The 21066-nt window shown below is 40.0% G+C and overlaps 1 protein-coding gene across 1 annotated transcript; it reads right to left on the reverse strand.

Moving 5' to 3' along the window:
* Positions 1-4122: 4122 nt before the first annotated feature.
* LOC124269763 (TRMT1-like protein) lies at positions 4123-19467 on the reverse strand. Its single transcript, XM_046704802.1, has 8 exons — positions 18671-19467; positions 13839-13921; positions 11822-12062; positions 10758-10967; positions 9111-9301; positions 7736-7814; positions 6521-6973; positions 4123-4282 (listed from the first exon to the last, which is right to left on the reverse strand). The coding sequence occupies exons 1-8, from the start codon at positions 18802-18804 to the stop codon at positions 4147-4149; spliced, it is 1527 nt and encodes a 508-aa protein (XP_046560758.1). The 5' UTR covers positions 18805-19467; the 3' UTR covers positions 4123-4146.
* Between the last annotated feature and the right edge of the window lie 1599 nt (positions 19468-21066).

Below are 21066 nucleotides of genomic sequence, written 5' to 3' on the forward strand. Positions count from 1 at the left end.
GCCGGTTCTTCAAACACTGGTTCAAAACACGCTATATTTTGTTCTTTGACGAGGCAAACAATTTCTCTATATTTTAGAAAACATTTATTTAGGACATCTAGCATGTCTATCAAATTACCGTTTTCGGCAAAACCTGGCAACACTTTTTGATTATCATATATGCTCGGTTCTTCAAATACAGCTTCGGGTCTCTCTTTAAATAATACACTACAGCTTCCAGGTAGCGTTGGTGTTGACTGGTCTTTGGCACAAGGTACTCGGAGAGATGGCTTGAATGGACCGCTTGAATACTCCCGAACTGGTTCAATACTGTCGACGGCAGAGAGCGGAAGGTCGCGGGTTCCATCCCCGACCGCGTCATACCAAAAGACGTTAAAATATGGTACTTGTTGGTCCCTGCCTGGCGCTCGGCATTAATGGGTACAACAAGGACTGGTCGGCTCAGAGTCAGAACAATGTGTCTGAGTGGGGTATTCATGCTTCACTGCAGCATGGTATCTCAGTGGGCTAGCACTATAAAACCAGCTTAAGTATGGGCTAGTACAAGCAGCCGCACATGCACACGCATGCACGGCGTCATATGAGCGAAATATTCTCAAGCACGACGTTAAACCCAATTTCACATCACCTCACCTGTCGACGGCAGCTGGTAAAGAAAATTCTCATTTTACATGCTGGATACAAAACCAGTCACCTTATAAACACGCACATCAAGCACAATTTAATAATAATTGTTATAGGATATTATCGATGTTCTCGCCTGTTTATTACTTTGCCAAGGTCTAGTGTGTTTGATCGACACATAACTCTGGTTCTGAATAAACAAACGTGTCAGTAGTATAATCATGCGATCAAACTGTTGCACAGAACAGTGGATGGGAAGAGACACCCATAAAGAGTGAGAGATTTAGTTTTACGTCGCTTTTAGCAATATTCCAGCAATAATATTGCTCTCACGAGTCCAAAATTTGGGACTCGAGTACTTGAGGGGTCAGACCCGACTCGGACCCGAGTACCCGACAATTTGGATGCTTATCTGAAACCAACATTCAAGCATACACGTAGTTGTTCCAACTTCCAATCTACGAATAATGCAACATGTATATGTGAATCCAAACGTTCTTGAATAAAGCAATTGATATTCAATGTCAATAAAAGTATCTATTACCTTTTTATTATTGCAAACAGCATGTGAAGGCGGTGTAAGTGTCACTGTGACCCAGTTCTACGCGATCAATAATGTGATTAATATTCACGAGCTGGGCCGGTGATACCTTATTACGCCTGTAAATGCTGTAATATGTCCGGGAAAAGAAACCAATCAATATACTTATCTTTTCATTTGGTTTTAAGTTTGACAGCGCTTTCAAGATTATCTAATATTAATATGTCGTTGCAGTTATGACATATTAGCAACTTTTAAACATTCACATATAAAAGTCACATAATCAATTAACCTTAATCACGGTTAAAATGCGGCAAAACACGTGCGCAAGCTGGAGATACATAGACATAGCATTCATTGATCGACTATGGAACTTAAAGAATATGTAAAACAGGATTGATGTTTATTTCAGACTTCTTATAGTGAAAACGTTTGGGTTTCAAACTAAAGACTAACCATTTATTGAGTAACACTACACTGTATTTCTTCTTCCGAAACTCTGCTGAACGGAGATCACGTCAATGGTATTCATTGTGATTAAAACTTTCACTATTTAGGATATAGGTCTCCAAGTGTGAATGTTATTTGAATACGTATGTATGTGTTGATTGTTGAATATGTAACACTGAAATACGCTGGATAAGAACGACTGTATATCTATGTATAAAACAAGTTGAACATAGGTAGTGGGCAGTGACAGTGATACAGCCGTGGGTGGCTACGCTTGTCCACGTGTCCGTAGTTAGGGCAACGGCAGGTACTGTTTTGAGTACTGATATTTTATTCTCCTTGTAAACTTCATACGACTTTATGAGGTAGTTGTGAATTGTCGCGGCACATGGGACCTGGTAATTTGGGTCCAGTGGTTCACAGAAAGCTCTGAACCACCCCCACCCCCACCCCTTAACAAGGCTAAATGGTCGTATATCCTTAACGCACATAAGCATTGCTTTTTGCGTAATCCCTTCATACCATTTCCTGTCAACAGGCTTCCGACTTTTGCTATAAAAATTACCAAACTGCCCAAGCGTTGCGTGCTGAGCTGGTTTTCTGTCTGCAGTGCTTATTTGCGGGTGCTTGCAGGACAAATGCTTGCGCATTGAACTTGTTGCACTACCTGCGTAACTAAGGGAAACACCACACAGACGGCATTCCGTATTTTGGCCACTAAATCAAGATCAAAATGCGACATTGGATCTTTTTCTCACGATCATCCATCTTGATTGCGTGAGACGTTTAGAGTTATCTCCCCTGCGAGTCCTCGAGTCCCTTCTCGAGTCCTGCTTTACCCGACTCGGACCCGAGTACTCGTGAGAGCCCTAAGCAATATTATGACGGGGGACACTAGAAATGGGCTTCACAAATTGTACCCAAGTGGGGAATCAAACCCGGGTCTTCGGCGTGACCAACAAACGCTTTAACCACAAGGCAACCCCACCGCCCCCACCAAGAACGTCAATGGTCGAGTTGTCTGTAACGTGTGTGGTGTATCTATTAGTCTATATTGTGTATTCTATGGCGGTGGTGAATATTACGCCATGCCTCATACATGTGTTATTTTACGCCGCACTCAGCAATATTCGAGCTATATGACGGCGGTCTGTAAATAATCGAGTTTGGACCAGACAATCCAGTCATCAACAGCATGAGCATGGTTCTACGCAATTGGGATACGATGACATGTGTGAACCACGTCAGCGAGCCTGACCACCAGATCCCGTTAGTCGCCCCAGGTCTCTCAGAAACTTTAATATGCCTTTTCATGCTGTTTCATGAGATAAACCTTGCAATGATTCTCATGAGATATATTCTGAGCTGTTGCGTTTGAGTTACGCATTTCTTCGTTGGTGTGTTGAGGTAATTCAAACGACATAAATTAGCATCAAATAACATGGAATCATTCTTTATTTATCGTTTATGTGCCAATTATATTGAAAACAGGTATACTGATATAACCAGAGCGTATTAGTCTTTAGTTTGTGTGATGTTTAACGCTGCACTCCAGCTATATAACTGCTGTCTGGACCAGATAATACAGTGATTGATATAATGAGCTCCGATCTGTTGGGATACTATTACATGAATCAACCAGGTCAACGGGCGCCTCTTATAAGCATGGATTGTTGAAACTCAATTGTAACCCACATCTTCGGGTGTTTTTAATCTTTCAGAGTGATTGGAATAGTTAACTGCAAACTTTGGAACCTATATTTTTTTCAGGTATTAAATTTGTTTACAATGTGCAAGTTGTCAGATGCCTGCAATAGATACAAATCATTGCAAAGTGAATTAGACTGAGATTTAGACTGAATTTAACTAAAGGAAATGAGAGCCTCAAATTTCACAATTGAAAGTTATTCCTGTTAGACAGTCCCCTCCTAAATGTCACAATGGTTGAGTGAGTGAGTTAGTTTACATTTACGCTGCTTAGCAATATTTCAGCAATATCATGGCAGGGGACACCAGAAACAAAAAATGGAGTTCACACATTGTACCCATTGTAAGTGAGTTGGGGCCAATGCAGCTTAACTTGGGAGGAAAGCCTTAGTTGATGCATGGAGGGGTTGATAACGTGTGTGTGTGTGTGTGTGTGTGTGTGTGTGTGTGGACAAACCTAGAATCATAACCCGACCAAACCAGGATTTCGACCTGATCATGGAATGAGTAAGTATGGTCGTTCTTCGCTTTTAGCAAGATTCCAGCAATATCATGGTGGGGACACCAGAAATGGGCTTTAAACATTGTACCCATGTGGGGAATCGAACTGTGTCTTTTTGCCTGACAACTCGATCCTGTTATTCGTCTCTTAAGACAAGCATGCGTTGCTGAAGATCAACTCTAACCAAGATCTTCACTATTTTTAGCTCAAGAATAAACCAATCTAGGGTACATACTCTTTCCCAAGCAGTAAAATTCATGAGAAACACCCCCAAAACAACAACAACATAATGCCCAGGCAAATTTTCTATGTACATTTATTCCTAGTTTGAACAGTGTTGTTTGAGAACAGCATAGATCTGTTTCAGGTTGGCATCTGTGCGTGTGGCAACTGCATCAAAGTGTGTCCTGCTGGCTCTGTAGCCCGAGGAACGGAGCAGTGTGACCATCCGATCGATTCTGAAAGCAAGAAATACGTGTACACATGAAAGGTAACTATCTTCAAGGGGAGGGGTGGTAGTCTATAGATTTGGTTGGTTGGTTTGCTTAAGGCCATACTGAGCAATATTCTAACTATATGGCGATGGTCTGTAAAAAATCGAGTGATCAACAGCATGAACAATCTAGGCAACAATCTAGGCATATGATGATACATGTCAACCAAGCCAGCGAGCCTGACCACCTGATCTTGTAAGTCGCCTCTTACGACAAGAATGTGTTACTGAAGATCAGTTCTTAACCGGATCTGGGTTAGAACTGATCCTAGTCTTCCATAACTGGACCCTAACTGTGATACTTGGATCCTTGCCCTCTATAACTGGATCCTAACTGTGATACTTGGACCCTTGCCTTCTATAACTAGATCCTAAGTGTGATACTTGGATCCTTGCCCTCTATAACTGGATCCTAACTGTGATACTTGGACCCTTGCCTTCTATAACTAGATCCTAACTGTGATACTTGGATCCTTGCCTTCTATAACTGGATCCTAACTGTGATACTTGGACCCTTGCCTTCTATAACTAGATCCTAAGTGTGATACTTGGATCCTTGCCCTCTATAACTGGATCCTAACTGTGATACTTGGACCCTAGCCTTCTATAACTAGATCCTAACTGTGAAACTTGGACCCTTGCCTTCTATAACTGGACCCTTGCCTTCTATAACTAGACACTAACTGTAAAACTTGGACACTTGCCTTCTATAACTAGATCCTAACTGTGATACTTGGACCCTTGCCTTCTATAACTAGACCCTAACTGTAATACTTGGATCCTTGCCTTCTATAACTAGACCCTAACTGTAATACTTGGACACTTGCCTTCTATAACTAGATCCTAACTGTGATACTTGGACCCTTGCCTTCTATAACTAGACCCTAACTGTAATACTTGGACACTTGCCTTCTATAACTAGATCCTAACTGTGATACTTGGATCCTTGCCTTCTATAACTAGATCCTAAGTGTGATACTTGGATCCTTGCCTTCTATAACTAGATCCTAACTGTGATACTTGGATCCTTGCCTTCTATAACTAGACCCTAACTGTAATACTTGGACCCTTGCCTTCTATAACTGGATCCTAACTGTGATTCTTGGACCCTTGCCTTCTATAACTGGACCCTTGCCTTCTATAACTAGATCCTAACTGTGATACTTGGATCCTTGCCTTCTATAACTAGATCCTAAGTGTGATACTTGGATCCTTGCCTTCTATAACTGGACCCTAACTGTGATTCTTGGACCCTTGCCTTCTATAACTGGACCCTAACTGTGATACTTGGACACTACACATCGAAAACTGGTTCTTGGCCATTTAGGATTCTTTGGTCAGTAATCTGATAGCAAAATAATGAGGATTTGGGAGGATAGCAGTTTTGCACTATCAATGCACAACAAGCATGTTAGGTGAAAATGGAATCACTTACAATTGCTAGTCATAATCTGACTAATGTTGGTTTGATAGAGCAGCCACGAAATACTTTATGTTTAGCACAGCCACTGACTCAGCTCCAACTAGTTTGATGCCTTTCTTGCTCAGCATCAGTCATAGTCACAACAAGTTTTGTTTGTATTCCAGCTATGTGGTGGCAGTCTGTAAATAATCGGGTCTGGACCAGACAATCCAGTGATTAAGAGCATGAGCATCGATCTACGCAACTGGGATATGTTGATATGTAATAACCAAGCCACCAAACCTGACCACCCGATCCCGTTACTCGCCTCTTCGACAAGCATGGGTTGCTGAAGGCGAAATCTAACCTGTTCATGGGTAGTTACTACAAGCACCATCATGATATGTCATTTGGCGTGAAACCGCCTCCGTGGGGTAGTGGTTACGCGTCATACCAAAAGACGTTAGAATATGGTACTTGTTGGTCCCTGCCTGGCGCTCGGCATTAATGGGTACAACAAGGACTGGTCGGCTCGGAGTCAGTATAATGTGTCTGAGTGGGGTATTCATGCTCCACTGCGGCATGGTATCTCAGTGGGCTAGCACTATAAAACCAGCTTAAGTCTGGGCTAGTACAAGCAGCCGCACATACACATACACACGCATGCACGTCGTCATATGAGCGAAATATTCTCAAGCACGACGTTAAACCCAATTTCACCTCACCTCACCTCATTTGGCTTGACATCAAAAGGGTGATTAATATTGCTAAATTATGATGTTGAATCCTTCTAGTACATACTTTGGCACTGTGATGTCTCTATATTTTTTCCTCTGCAGTGTTGAGCAGTAGAACGGTGGACAAATGTCAGGTTGTCTCCCCTTACTGGCAAAATTTGAGAGTGGTCCCCCTTTAGTAGTGTCTTTCTCTTCATCAACCTTTTCTGCTTTCATCTTTTTCGTTTTTGTGTCACATTCTGCAACACATTCACGTTTTCTGGACTGAGAATTGACTTTGGACTTATTCACCTCTTCGTCAATATTGTCATTCTCAGTACCGTTGTCCTGTTGTAACATTGAATCTTCAACAGCCATAACTGATGATGACATAACACACTGTTCTCCCTTCAGTCTGTAACAAAATGACTCTTCTATCAAAGCTGAGAGCAAAGATTTTGTTTTCACAGAGATTTTTAGGGAATCTGCCCGTGGAGCCATCCTTGTGAGAAAATCTGTGTTGAAGATGTCACCACACCTGAAAACAAGAAATGATTAAAGAGAGCTGTAGGCAGGTTGGTTTGTTGTTTAACGCCGCATTCAGCAATAGTCCAGCTATATGGCGGCAATCTGTAAATAATCGAGTCTGGACCAGACAATCCAGTGATCAACAGCATGAGCATCTATCTACCCAATTGGGATACGATGACAAGTGTCAACCAAGTCAGCAAGCCTGACCACGATCTCGTTAGTAGCCTCTTACGACAAGCATGGGTTAAGAAATACCAATTCTAACCAGGGCCTAGAGTTTTGAAGCTCTCTTAGTGCTAAGATAGTTGTAAGTGCCATGCATTAACATTAACTTACGACTATCTTAGCGCTAAGAGAGCTTCGAAAATCTAGGCCCAGGATCTTACAGGTCTAAAAGAAGGACCATGATGCGTTGCTTGTGCCTCATCATATTTGTGGACAACTGAAACTGAGAGACTGACTCTCAGTAAGTAGGGCAATCATAAACTGCCAGATGTACATTGTAAACTTTGACTTAGCGGACAAAGAAAGGATAACTCTGTCTCACTTTAATCATTGTGCATCATTGTAATCCACTTACACACATGCTGAAATTCCGGTTATTAACTCCAAATATGTAAATGCCTGTAGTCTGTAGTTATAAAACTACGGCCTGATCAAGACTGCCAACTGTCCCAAATTTCTGTCTCCCTTAATCACTGATATTTCTTAAAATTTTAAACAGTTTGCATGAAGAAATAGGTCAACTATTGCATATGTATAACCTTACCACATAGGGCCAAGGACAACGGCTGTTTTGCCTGGTGAGGTCACATGACAGTCACATGGCAGTAAGGAATATGGATCCTCTGCAATAAATAGTTGATAACACTTTGAAATAATTCATTTATATTTCAGTTCAAATTCTGTTCATATCATAGTTGCAATAAAAAGAGAGAGTGTTCATAAAGAGAGGGAATATGTCAGTAAGGGAATGCTCAATTATTATTAAATATGATCCACTGAAAATAACGACCCTCCCTACTTGTCATATCTTTGACTGACTTCGCCCTACCACACCTGTTTTGCACAAAACTCCTTGAAGAGACAAAATGAAAAAGCATTTCTATTATAATATATAATTTTGTTTCATGATCCACCCGAAATATGAGTATGATTTTTTTGTTTCATGATCCACCTGACTGAATATGAGTATGCAATATTTTTCAAACTGTCATTGTACCCATGTGGAGAGACTCATAACCAAATACCCCACTGCCCCAATTTCCTCTGAACCCCTGTTATAAGGAATGACTGGTCCCCAATATTACAACATATGAGCTGAAGTTGGGATGAAATATCAAAAATGAAGCAGTACATATCAGGGGTGGAAATAACTTTAAAATTGCTAGTGTACTCCGGAACAGTGGCACATGTAAAATCACTTGCCCTGATAATTTTTCCACTATACCGGCCGTTTTCTTGTTGATTTTTTAAAATAAACAAGATAATTAATGTGGAAAGTCAACTGGAAGTGTGAAATACAAATTTGCTTGCCCGACAGAAAAACACTGGAGACGCCGGGCAAGCCATATATATTTATTATTTACAAAAGTTACAATCATAAAAATAATACTGGCAGACCAAGGATCAATGTGTCTACAGGTGTTATCTGGTGGTGATACCTGTCAAGATCTGGGTTAGAATTGGTCTTCAGCAATCCATGCTTGAAAGAGGAGACGAACAGGACTGGGTGTCAGACTCGCTGACTTGGTTGGCACATGTCATCATATCCCAATTGCTAGATCAATGCTCATGTTGTTCATCACTGGATTTGATTATTTACCAACCACTGCCATACGGCTGGAATACTCGAGTCTGGACCAGACAATCCAGTGATGGGAACCGATGACATGTGTCAACCAAGTCAGTGAGCCTGACCACCAGATCCCGTTAGTAGCTTCTTACGACAAGCATTGGTTAAAGACCTTCGGGTACATCACAAATAGACCTAGTGGTTAAAGCATTCACACGTCACAAATAGACCTGGGTTTGATTCCCCACATGGATACAATGTGTGAAGCCCATTTCTGATGTCCACCGCCATGATATTGCTTGAATATTGCTAAAAGCGGCGTAAAACTGAACTCACTCACTCACCTTACCTACAGGAGCCTTCTGGTCTGGGTAGAACTGTCTCTCTTCACAGATCTGACAGTGGAGGAGATGACGGACTAGCCTCACAGACACATCAGCATGTCCTGGTCCTCTCAACACCCTCACTGTCACCAGGAGGAAGTCCTCGAGGCTGGCACAGAACAGCACCTCAATACCCTTGTTGCAGCTGGCAGCACTCCTAAAGACAATGTTAACACTCATCCATTAACTCTCAAGAATCTTTCTTGAGTATTATCTTAAGGCGTTACCAATTCTATTTTGTTTACGGATCCGCCTGTTGTATTTTTTCAAGAATTAAAAAAAAAAATTAATTAATTTTTCCCGCTCAAAAAATAAAATTTTAATATATCTATTGGCCAAAAATGTAAATGTGCAAGAAAATGCTTTTAGATTGTTTTTTTGCCCCATATACACCTCATAAATTGCCAAAAGGAATATTACTTTGACTGGTGATTTTTATTTTATTTTTTTCCCCTCCTGCATTTAGGGTTTCTGATGACAAAAATCCGTAAAACAAGAAATAAAATTGGTCTGGCCTAAAGGCACTATACAGTGTATGAAATAAGGCCTGTCCGACTGCCAGAGATGGGCTAGATTTCTGACGGACGGTCTAGATTTACAGCTAGACAGCCCTGATGGTCTGGTAAATTTTTTAGATGTTCCATACATCTGAGTAAATTCACCATATCTTGCTTGGTGTCAGGTCTGGTTAAACCCATTTTGGGCTGGAAACATTTTCAAGTTATTTCATACACTGCACTATATCACGCCACATTTCTCTAAAAATAAATAATACATTTCTCTCAATAATACTAACTAGCAGCTCTCAGGGAAGCTACCGTATAATTTATTCCAAACAAAATTACATATTTAGAATACAATATTAAATTTAAAAGTTTGAACGAATTAATGCAACATTGGATTAAATCGACTTTCATGCCCTCTACCTGCTGAACATTATTTAAAGCGAACCCCATAGAGTTATGTCCTTTGGGACTCTCTTTACGAATATCCTATGCACGACTTGTGATTGAACCCAGTTTGGTAAACACTGGCAACACCGCATGTGACAGTTTACGATGTCTTCAATATATGTACATATGTTATATTTGGGATTACACTTTCTCAGTAAAGTACAAATTCTAGTACTTTTTGGGTTGAGTCCCATCCGGGATTCGAACCCACACCCTCAGAGTCAGGCACCTAATCGCCAGCACACAAAGTCAGACGCCTAGACCGCTCAGCCACCGCGGCTTCTTTGATAGAGAAAGAAAGACGAGAGAGAAGAAAAAGAGAAGAGGAAGGAGGAGGAGAGGGGGGCAGAGAGTAAGGCATGTTCAACATGAGTGACCCCCAAAAAACTTTATGTACAGAGTAGGAGACCCCCCCTGCACATCATGTACAAAATCAATGACCCCCACCCCTTCCCATAATTTATAAGCATAATATTTTTCTTATTTTTGTGTACAAAATTGCTGACCCCCTACCTCTCCAGAACAAAAAATGGGTGCCCCCCCTTAAAATCATCATCATTGCTCACCCCCGCACCCCCACCATTATAAATTATGAACGGTAAATAGTCAAAATATCCTGAGTCTTCCGATGCTGCTCCCCAATATTCCTGCAGTGCTAACCTTGCCATACATGCTGTGACGATCCTGGCTGCCATTTCCTTTGTGTAGTCAGTTTTGATGACGTTAGCACTGTAGTTCCGCAACACAATGTGTGGAGTCCGTGCAAAACCAGAGACGTTTGGCACCACAAGAGAGACAACTCCATTGTTTTTTATGTTGGCAAAAACAGGCCCGAAGTAGCTGGTGGAATTCTTGTGTGGGTCCAAATAGCTATGTAAATAAACAGTTCATTTGATATACAGTCAAGTTTATCTGTAACGGTACAATAAATAGATAAAACAGGTCCCAACTTCACCCATAATCATTGTACTTAAAATATTAAATATTATAAAATATTAATAAATATTAAAAGAAGAAAATCATCAATCAATAAAAAATTGGGATAGGTTGACATGTGTCAACTAAGTGAGCAAGCCTGACCTCCCATCCTGTTAGTCATCTCATACGATAAGCATGGGTTGCGGAACATCAATTATTACCCTAATCTTCATTTGCAGAATTGAGATTTTGTTTTCTCTTAAATGCCTCTCTCAGGATTATTAGAGATATATGATCATGAACCACTGACTGACTGACTGACTGAGTTTTGGTTTTACGCCGCTTTTAGCAATATTCCAGCAATATCACATATTGCAAGAAGTAAATGGGGACACCAGAAATGAGCTTCACTCATTGTACCCATGTGGGGATTCGAACCCGGGTCTTCGGATAGCGAGCCAATGCTTTAACCACTAGACTACCCCACCGCCCCGATCATGAACCAGTGAGAGATGTTATGACACACAATCAACCACGCCTGACTATCTGATCCATTGATGCATGCTGCTGAGGCCTGTTCTAACCTGGGGGATGATGAGGTAGCCTAGTGGTTAAAGTGTTCGCTCATCACACCGAAGACCTGGGTTCGATTCCCACATGGGTACAATGTGAAGCCCATTTATTGTGTCCCCTGCCGTGATGTTCCTGGAATATCGCTAAAAGCAGCATAAAATCATACTCACTCACTCATACCTGGATAGTCCATCTCGGACAGAGAATGATGGGAAACTGAAGAAATGACTCACACAAAGTCAAAGGCCTCCATCTGCAGCACAACATGGGGAAGAGCCTGGCACACGTGTAGTGTATTGTCATCTTGACCTTCCAAGGGCAGTCCTGGAGGTCGGCAAAGGTCAGGGGTCAAGGTTGATACCTGAAGGTCATTCTTGCTGCAGTTGTGTTTGACACAGTTGTTAGGGCTGGAGTCTGTTATTGTGACATGACCTTGACCTTTTAGATGCTTTTTCCACTGCATGCCAGCTACACCTGCAGAACAAACATCAGACTGTTTAATAATGGAGTCCACTATGGTGAGTGAGTTGGTTTTAATGTCACTTCAGCACTTTGAAACTTTCTGACTCTATTCTGACCAGATTTATCGGTGGGGACCCATGAATGGGCTTTATCATTTTTATTGTCTGCTAGGCATTGTTTTATACAGAGATTAGGCATTGTTTTATAAAGAGATTAATGAGAGAGTGAGGTGGGGGACACATTTTTCCAAGTATCACAGTTAGGGTCCAGTTATTGAAGACTAGGATCAGTTCTAACCTGGAGCCGGGTAAGAACTGATCTTCAGTAGTTGAGTTGAGTTGGGCTTTAAAGTCACATCGGCATTATTCCAGCCATATAGTGTCGAGATCAAGTTTCCATTCATTACCATTTTAAGTCCAAGGTCCAAAAGGGTTACATTTTATTTTTAAAAACATATATATTCATTACATTTTTATTTAAAAACAGAAAATGTCATAGCACCAAATACAAAAGCAAGCAATTCGGACACACTTTAGCCTTGTGGAGGTCTTGAGTGAGAAGCAATGCTGTGAGCCCTAAGTTACTTACCCGTGTCAGGGGTTTACAAGACGCGAATTCCTGCGTCCTATACACATAAAAATGGACATTCGACGCAACAAAATTTATTAGTGCGTATAAAAGGGGTGCAGAAAAAGTCCAAATACTTTTTGTAAAAATTCCAATCAAGTGACAATAAGTTATCACTGAGTTTGCTACTAGCCGGGTTATGGTATCATTTGCAATTTAATTACTGTAACAATGTGATGATTATGATACACAATACAATAACAGTAGTAATAATAATATTTAAGTGTGTCTGGGACCCCCATTTTGTTGCCCAGGACCACTGATAATTAAGAGTATGTGTCCGAGAAGACCTTCAAATACAGGAGTCCATGTAAGTCCCTGCCGTGTATGTCTTGAAAGTATGCATATGTGACCCTGCTTGTTAAACAGTATGCAATATTTCAGCAATATGATCAGTATATAATCAGTATTGCTTAGTGCAGCAAATCATATAAATGACCGTTCATAACTTAAGGCTAGGAGATGTGATGATGATTTTTGTGGTGAGGCATGTACAATGTGACTGACCCCCCCCTAAAATATATGTACAAAGTAAGTGACCCCCCTGCATGTCATGTACCCCCTCCCCTTCCCATATTTTTTAAGCATAATTTTTTAATATTTGTTTGTACAAAATTGCTGACCACCCCTAGTACATGTGTACAAAACTGCTGCCCCGAACAAAATGGGTGAAACACCCCAAAAAAAAAAAATAAAAATAAAAATAAAAAAAAAATAAAATAAAACAAAAATAAAAATAAATAAATAGAAAATCAAAAAAATATCAATGCCCCAAAAAAAAAATAAAAAATAAAATAAATAAATAAATAAATAAATAAATAAATAAATAAATAAATAGATAAATAAATAAATAAATAAATAAATAAATAAATAAAAAATAATAATAAATAAATTAATTAAAAAAATCATCATCAACCCCCCTAGCCATAAATTATGAACGGTCCCTAAACTCACTCACTCACTCCAACCCAACTATTGATGTATCAGGGTATCAAGTCACATGGCCACTGAATGTAACAGATCAATATCTTAATGCTTAAACGTCGCTGAGTACAGGGTTAACAACAAACACACAACAAGAGATATCCTTCATTTAGTTCCTACATGAACTACATGTATAGTCTTATCAAATGTAGTATAGTACATGTGCCTGGCTTGTACCTGATCCACTGCTCGTGTCCACAGCATACAGGGGTGTCTCTTTTGTCCTACTCAGTTCTGACACTGTCGCTAGAATCAGCTCTCTGGAAAGACATTTACAAAATATAACTATAAATCTTTCTGGTTTCAAGGTCAAAGTGGCTATTTAACAAAATTGTTATGACTAAATTTGTTAATGGGTCATTTTATTCCAATAATGTGTTCCAGCTGATTAATATATTTTTTCCACTTGGATTTCCTTTGACAGAACTGTCTCAGGGAAGTCGCATACCGATCCGTCGAATTTCTGATTTTAAAGTAGTAAAATGCATTTGAGGGATGAGCACTGTGATCTAAGCTATTAATTAGTTATCAAAACATTGGATCATACCAAAAAAAGACGCAAGGGGTGTTGGATAGTTTGACTCTCTTTATTTTGGTACTTTTGTACCTATCTTTTCCTTGTATAACCAGGATATTTAGAATTGAAAACTTAAAATACATTTGGTAAATATTTAAGGAAAGATCTGAGGACCTTTGTGTGAGAATTCATTCCAAAATAAATGGACTTGAACAACATACCGGACTTATCTTTGACTATCCATCCTAGCTACATTATCCCTGGAACAAGAGTGGATAGACAGATTGCCTAGGGAGAAGGGTATAACACCCAGACACCCTCAGGTAACACCCAGACACCCCTCAGGTAACACCCAGACACCCCTCAGGTAACACTACTGATATGAGCAGACTTTGTATATTTTGTGTTTCTCATCGCCCGACTGACCCTAATTGTATTGCCAACCAAAAATAAAAAAAACTTTTTTTTTCATTTCAACACTGCCGACTCAAACCTAGAATGTACCGACTCATCATATAAAATATTACCACACAAAAAAAGGGTTATGACCTTGACAACAGACCGACCATGATGTCTGCTACTTGCATAGCAAACGAAAACGAAAAAAACCAAACATCTGGTCTATTTTGCAATTGAAGTATCACCTTCATATCCCTTTTAAAGTGGGAGTAGTGTCATCTTAATTTCATAACCTTTTAAAATTTATAAACTCTATAAACTCATTCAAGCACAATATATTTGTGTTAGATATAGAGATTACTAAAGGAGTGTCTGTCAGATACCATTTATCTTACAAGTTGTTTCAAAACGTATTTGGTAAAAAGACAGACACAAGTACAGTAATCTGTTTCTTACACACCATACAAGCCGACCCCTTAATTAATGAACTTAGACTCTCCCAGTGTGTTAACACGGTCTGAAATTCGACCGATTAGCACAGAACCACTCACACATGTTTCGACGGATCGGCACTGCTGACTGTTCAAAATACGACGGATTAGGCCATAATCATCAGGGATTACTTGTCATTAGAATAAATTTCTTAACATGATAGATTGGGGGACTGGCTGTTTGACTTGGCTGACTGTGTCATTATATCCTGATGGTGAATATCGTAGTTGTGGACGCTTTCAGTGAGTGAGTGAGGGAGTGTAGTTTTACACCGCACTCAGCAATATTCCAGCTATATGGCCGCGGTCTGTAAATAATCGAGTCTGGACCAGACAATCCAGTGATCAATAGCATGAGCATTGATCTGCACAATTGGGAACCGATGACTTGGTGTCAACCAAGTCAGCAAGCCTGACCACCCTTACGACAAGCAGAGTCACCTTTTGTGGCAAGCATGGGTTGCTGAAGACCTATTCTACCCCGGTGAATATCGTAGTTGTCGACACTTTCAGCAACTGGTTTATCAGATCCAGATTTGATATTTTACAGACCATAATGTTATAGCTGGAATATTGCGGACTGATGTTAAACTACATTTGTTTTATGAAAGGCCTATTTGTTACATTCACTGAGTGTCTTGGATCAGACAAAATTATGTGTCTCATTAAGCTAAATCAGGTAGAATAATCACAGTTGCAATAAACCAGTCATAAAAATCCTGCTTCTTATTGGTATTTATCATACTTACCAGGAATTCCCATGGGCCAAAATACGGGAATTCCCGGTATCATTCAAACACTTGAGTTTGTTGTACAATTAGGAGATTAACATCATGTGTTGGCCAATTTCCGGGTGTTATTGAGTATTTGAAGCACGGGAATTCATTTGGAACCGACGGCGTCACAGGAATTCATTTGGCACCGCCGGCGTCAGCCGGAGGTTTCAAATGAAATATTCCCGTGCTTCAAATACTCAATAACACCCGGAAATTGGCCAACACATGATGTTTATCGACATTGTAAACACAAAAGTAAACCAAAAGGTCCACACACGTTTTTGTGTCTGCACTCATTGACATCGTGTACGGGTACAGCAGTGATATGTCATCAGCCGGCCGTTTCGGCTGTCTCCCATGGTAGCATCTGGAACTGCTTATTTGTGACGTCATTTGGACTTTACGTCACAATATGATTTTAATGACATCATCACAGCTGAGGACGTAACAATACAATGGTGTGAGCGATGTTTGTATGTGTTAATACGCAGCGAATTTCCGGGAATCGAATACCATTTGATCACGTTTTTCAACCAATCAGATTAAAGAACACAGTGACTTTTGGTTTACAAGTTCTTTTCTTCTAAGATTGAGAAGATTAGGCAAGAATTTTCTCCTGAGTCAATTGTTGTAACTGGTGCACGCTTTCAAGGTGAGAGTTTTGATTCCTTCGACCCGCTCACAGAGGAACAGATTATCTGCATCATCAAACAATCAAAGGGCACAACGTGTACACTTGATCCAGCCCCTACTAAAATTGTCTTGGAATATTTTGACATTTTACTTCCTGTGTTCACTCAGATTATCAACTTAAGCTTGAAATGTGGCACTGTTCCAGGTTGCTTCAAGCAGGCAATTGTGAAACCTTTGCTGAAAAAAACTGGTTTAGACTCCACCTGTTTCAGCAACTATAGGCCGGTGTCTAATCTACCATTCCTCTCCAAGGTACTTGAAAGAGCTGTGAAGATGCAAGTTAGTCAGCACTTGAGTAAACATGACCTCTATCACAAATTCCAGTCCGCCTATAGGTCATTCCACAGCTTGCGGAAACAGCCCTGCTCTGTGTTGTTAATGATTTGCAGTGGAGGCGTTGACATGGGGAACTCAGCCGTTCTTGTTCTCTTGGATTTATCGGCCGCGTTTGATATGGTGGATCACCAGATACTTCTATCAAGACTTCAGTTCAAGTATGGATTAAATCATATGGCTCTTCTGTGGTTTAGGTCCTACTTATCAAACAGGACTCAATCTGTTGCTGTTAAGTAATGCTCAGTCGGGCGGAAGCTATTATTCTTTGTGGTGTACCACAGGGATCGAGTTCTCGGTCCTGTATTGTTCTCTATGTATACCAAAGAACTTGGTGATCTGCTTTGTAAGAAAGCTACTAATCATCATCTTTATGCTGACGATACTCAGTTGTTTGATGGTATTACCATGGGCTATGACAACAGTTCTGACTTGACCAGAATTGAAGATGCCATTGACCATATTGGTTCGTGGATGTTCAATAACAAACTAAAATTAAATGAACACAAGACAGAGGGTATGATTGTTGGCACAAGAAACATGTTAGTAAAATCACAACATGTTGAGTTGAAAGTTGGAAACATGGTCATTCAGCCTTCTCTACATGTCAGAAATCTTGGCATCCTACTCCAACCTGACCTCTCCATGAAGAAACAGATTCTGGATCTGTGCAGAAAATGTTACTTCCATCTCCGTAACATTGGACAGATCAGACATCTCCTGTCACAGGATGCTCGCGGCTGCCCTGGTGAGAACACTGATTCTCTCCGCGACTTGACTATTGCAACAGCTTGTTGGTTGCAGCTTCACAAGAGTCCATCCAAAAGCTCCAACGAATCCAGAACACAGCTGCCTGCATAGTTACTCTCCAACCAAAAGCGCTGCCACATCACTCCCATCCTGTTGTCTCTTCACTGGTTGCCTATTGAAGCTTCGCATTGACTATAAGATCTTTACACTTGCTTATCAGTCCATTCATGGTATTGCACCAGTGTATCTTCAAGAACTCCTCTCTCCTTACATGCCAACAAGAACACTGCGTTCATCCTCGGCTAATCTGCTCTATGTACCAAAGTGGAACCTAAAATCATTTTGCTGCAAGTCTTACCAGAACATGGCATCAGTCAAATGGAATTCCCTCCCTGATGAACTTAAGCTGTCTCCAACCCTTGAAAACTTTAAGTGCCATCTCAAAACCTTTCTTTACAAAAAGTTCTATGGACTTCAATAATGCCTTATTGATTGTTAGCGCTATGAGCATACCTGGTGTGGAGTTTGGCGCGCTATATAAATGGACACATTATTATTATTACAATGAGTAATCATCTAGGGGTGTTATTCCACAATCCTGAAAGTTAAGATTTGTGTGCCTGTAAACACTTGATCTTTTATGCGGTCTGATGGAGCATTTATGCAAATGATATCTCAAGTTATTTATCCAGGGAACATGTTAAATAAACTTGTAGTCATATATTTCACGAACATCTATCGGGAAAACACGATTCGAGTAAGATTCTTACTTTTAGTATAAACCATTTCCGTCACACTGCTCCAAAACCATTATTCGTGGATACGTAGATTTTGCGGATACAAATTAATGAAAGCAATCGTCGTCCCTATAGCAAGGTGTGGATATTATTCGAAATGCTACAACAGCTCCACAAGTGCGTCCTCGGGTTCCAATCTTCGATTGAGAAATTGTGTCTAAATTCTAGACTCAACTTGAGGCTCAAGTGCAAGTTATGACAGGAACTGCCATGTTTCATAGCTAAGCCTTTGAAAGAGTCAAGTGACAACTACCTGAAAATAAGCAGTTTTGGATTGTGGAGCTTAGATTTCTCGAGTGGAGTGTCCCCATAGTCATTTCGGAAAGAAACACCACGTTCCGTGATCCACTTCTCGCTTGCAACATGTTCCTGCATGGGCGCTGCCATTTTGAATTTTGTGGTGCACTCTGAAAGTAGAACTGAGAAACGAAACGTTCAATTTCAATGCCTACACAATGTAATAACTTAGCTTTATTCCAGTCATGAGAAAACATTATTTCTGTCCTTGCTTTTATTTTTTATCAACATCTTCAGTTGATCTAATAAACATAAATCTATATTTCCTCATTGATTTCTCACATTACAGTAAGTTTTCTTTCATACGACAATGGGCTCTAAATTAGTAAATATGTGTAACGTAAATCATATATTTTCCAAAACAATTGCTGTTTTGAGTGTATTATTGAATCATGTCAGTATGCTTCGCTTGTATTTTGTTATAAAAACACCAAATGACATTTTATGACAATTTAGAATTGAATGTCCTATATTTGTTCCATAAATGAATTTTATGATGCAAAAATATTTTACAAATACATTTTGTGGTGATACATGCAACAGCATCCTATTTTTTAGCCTCACCTCTTTTCAAGGCCAAACATGAAGACTTCTTATATGTTTGTTTGATTTTGAATATATCCTGACCAAATTTCTTTGTTTTTATTCAATGTGAGATGACTTTACTTGGCCTCAGGTGCAAGGTGATGTTGTATAAATGTGTGTAAAACAGTGCAAAGATGTGACCATTGTAAATCCTGTTCAACATACACTCCAATTTTCACTGTTATCATTTATGTGACCGCCTCCGTGGTGTAGTGGTTAGAGCGGAAGGTCGCGGGTTCGATCCCCGACCGCGTCATACCAAAAGACGTTAAAATATGGTACTTGTTGGTCCCTGCCTGGCGCTCGGCATTAATGGTTACAACAAGGACTGGTCGGCTCGGAGTCAGTATAATGTGTCTGAGTGGGGTATTCATGCTTCACTGCGGCATGGTATCTCAGTGGGCTAGCACTATAAAACCAGCTTCAGTCTGGGCTAGTACAAGCAGCTGCACATACACATACACACGCATGCACGTCGTCATATGAGCGAAATATTCTCAAGCACGACGTTAAACCCAATTTCACCTCACCTCATCATTTATGTGAATCTTACAAGGTTGGTTGGCTCGTTGTTTAATGCTCAGCACTATTCCAGTTATATGGCGGCGTCCTATAAATAATCGAGTCAGAACCAGACAATCCTGTAATCAACAGCATGAGCATTGATCTACGCAACTGAGATGCGAGCCTGACCACCCGGTCCCATTAGTCAACTCTTAGGACAAGCCTGGGTTACTGAACACGCGTCCATGGGTGAATCTTACAAGGAGATTTAGAGAGTTTTAACAAGAACTGGACATGTCAAGTACTGATCCATAACATAAGAAACAAAATATATGAAAACATGATTGGTTCTAAAACTCTTTTGAATGACCAAATATTCCTATGCAGTAAATACATAAAAATGATAGTAAATAAACAAATATTTCAAAATTGTGTCAAATTGTAATCCTTAAAGGATTGATCCACAAAATATACCGGTGATTCTTTTGATTCATAGATGTTATTACAATTTGAAATACTATTTCACCAGGCTTATTCTGACACAAATGTAAGAATGCGTGAGTAAAACAGATAGCATGTGAACATTAAGAGCTTTAACACTAAAATAACACACAGGTGAAGCTCTGCATGAAATGTAACACATTCTTATTTTCCACTGTATCAATATGATAAAGGAAAATTATATTAATGAGGGATGCCACTGGCCCGCTAGTCGGGCCAGTAAATCTCCACAGTTACAGGCCTGACTGGCTAGTGAATTTTCGTGGGGTCATTTTGTAAGTAAATCACTCTCTCCGACTTGTTAAGTTATAATACACTTTCAAATCATGCAAGATTATGGCCTGATAATAATGTTCATCATATTAGCAGCTTAATGATGAAACCCATGTCATGCCAAAATATCTTATTCTCGTCTATTATTGTAATCCTTTGCTTAGCTTCTACATTCAAATGTAGTGAATTATTTTGTTGGCTAGTAACTTTCAGGCATAGCTAACCCGACTGGCTAGCAAAATTTGGAAACTATTTAGAACTGGGCATGACCTGACCCTTTGGACATAACTGATTTGCCCGTTTCTTGTCTTGAATGTTGGATGCCATCTTTTGGTCTTTGGTAAGGGTGAATATGGTTTCATGCAACTTCAGCAATATTCTTGGAATACTATAGTGTGATACACCAGAAATGGGGCTTTTAACATTGTACCACTCGAGGAATCAAACCTGGGTCTTCAGTGAGACAAGCAAATGTTTCAACCAAGAGGC

Source organism: Haliotis rubra, unplaced genomic scaffold, assembly GCF_003918875.1.
Source record: "Haliotis rubra isolate DU_JTF1 unplaced genomic scaffold, ASM391887v1 Scf147, whole genome shotgun sequence".
NCBI classification, from domain to species: Eukaryota; Metazoa; Mollusca; class Gastropoda; order Lepetellida; family Haliotidae; genus Haliotis; species Haliotis rubra.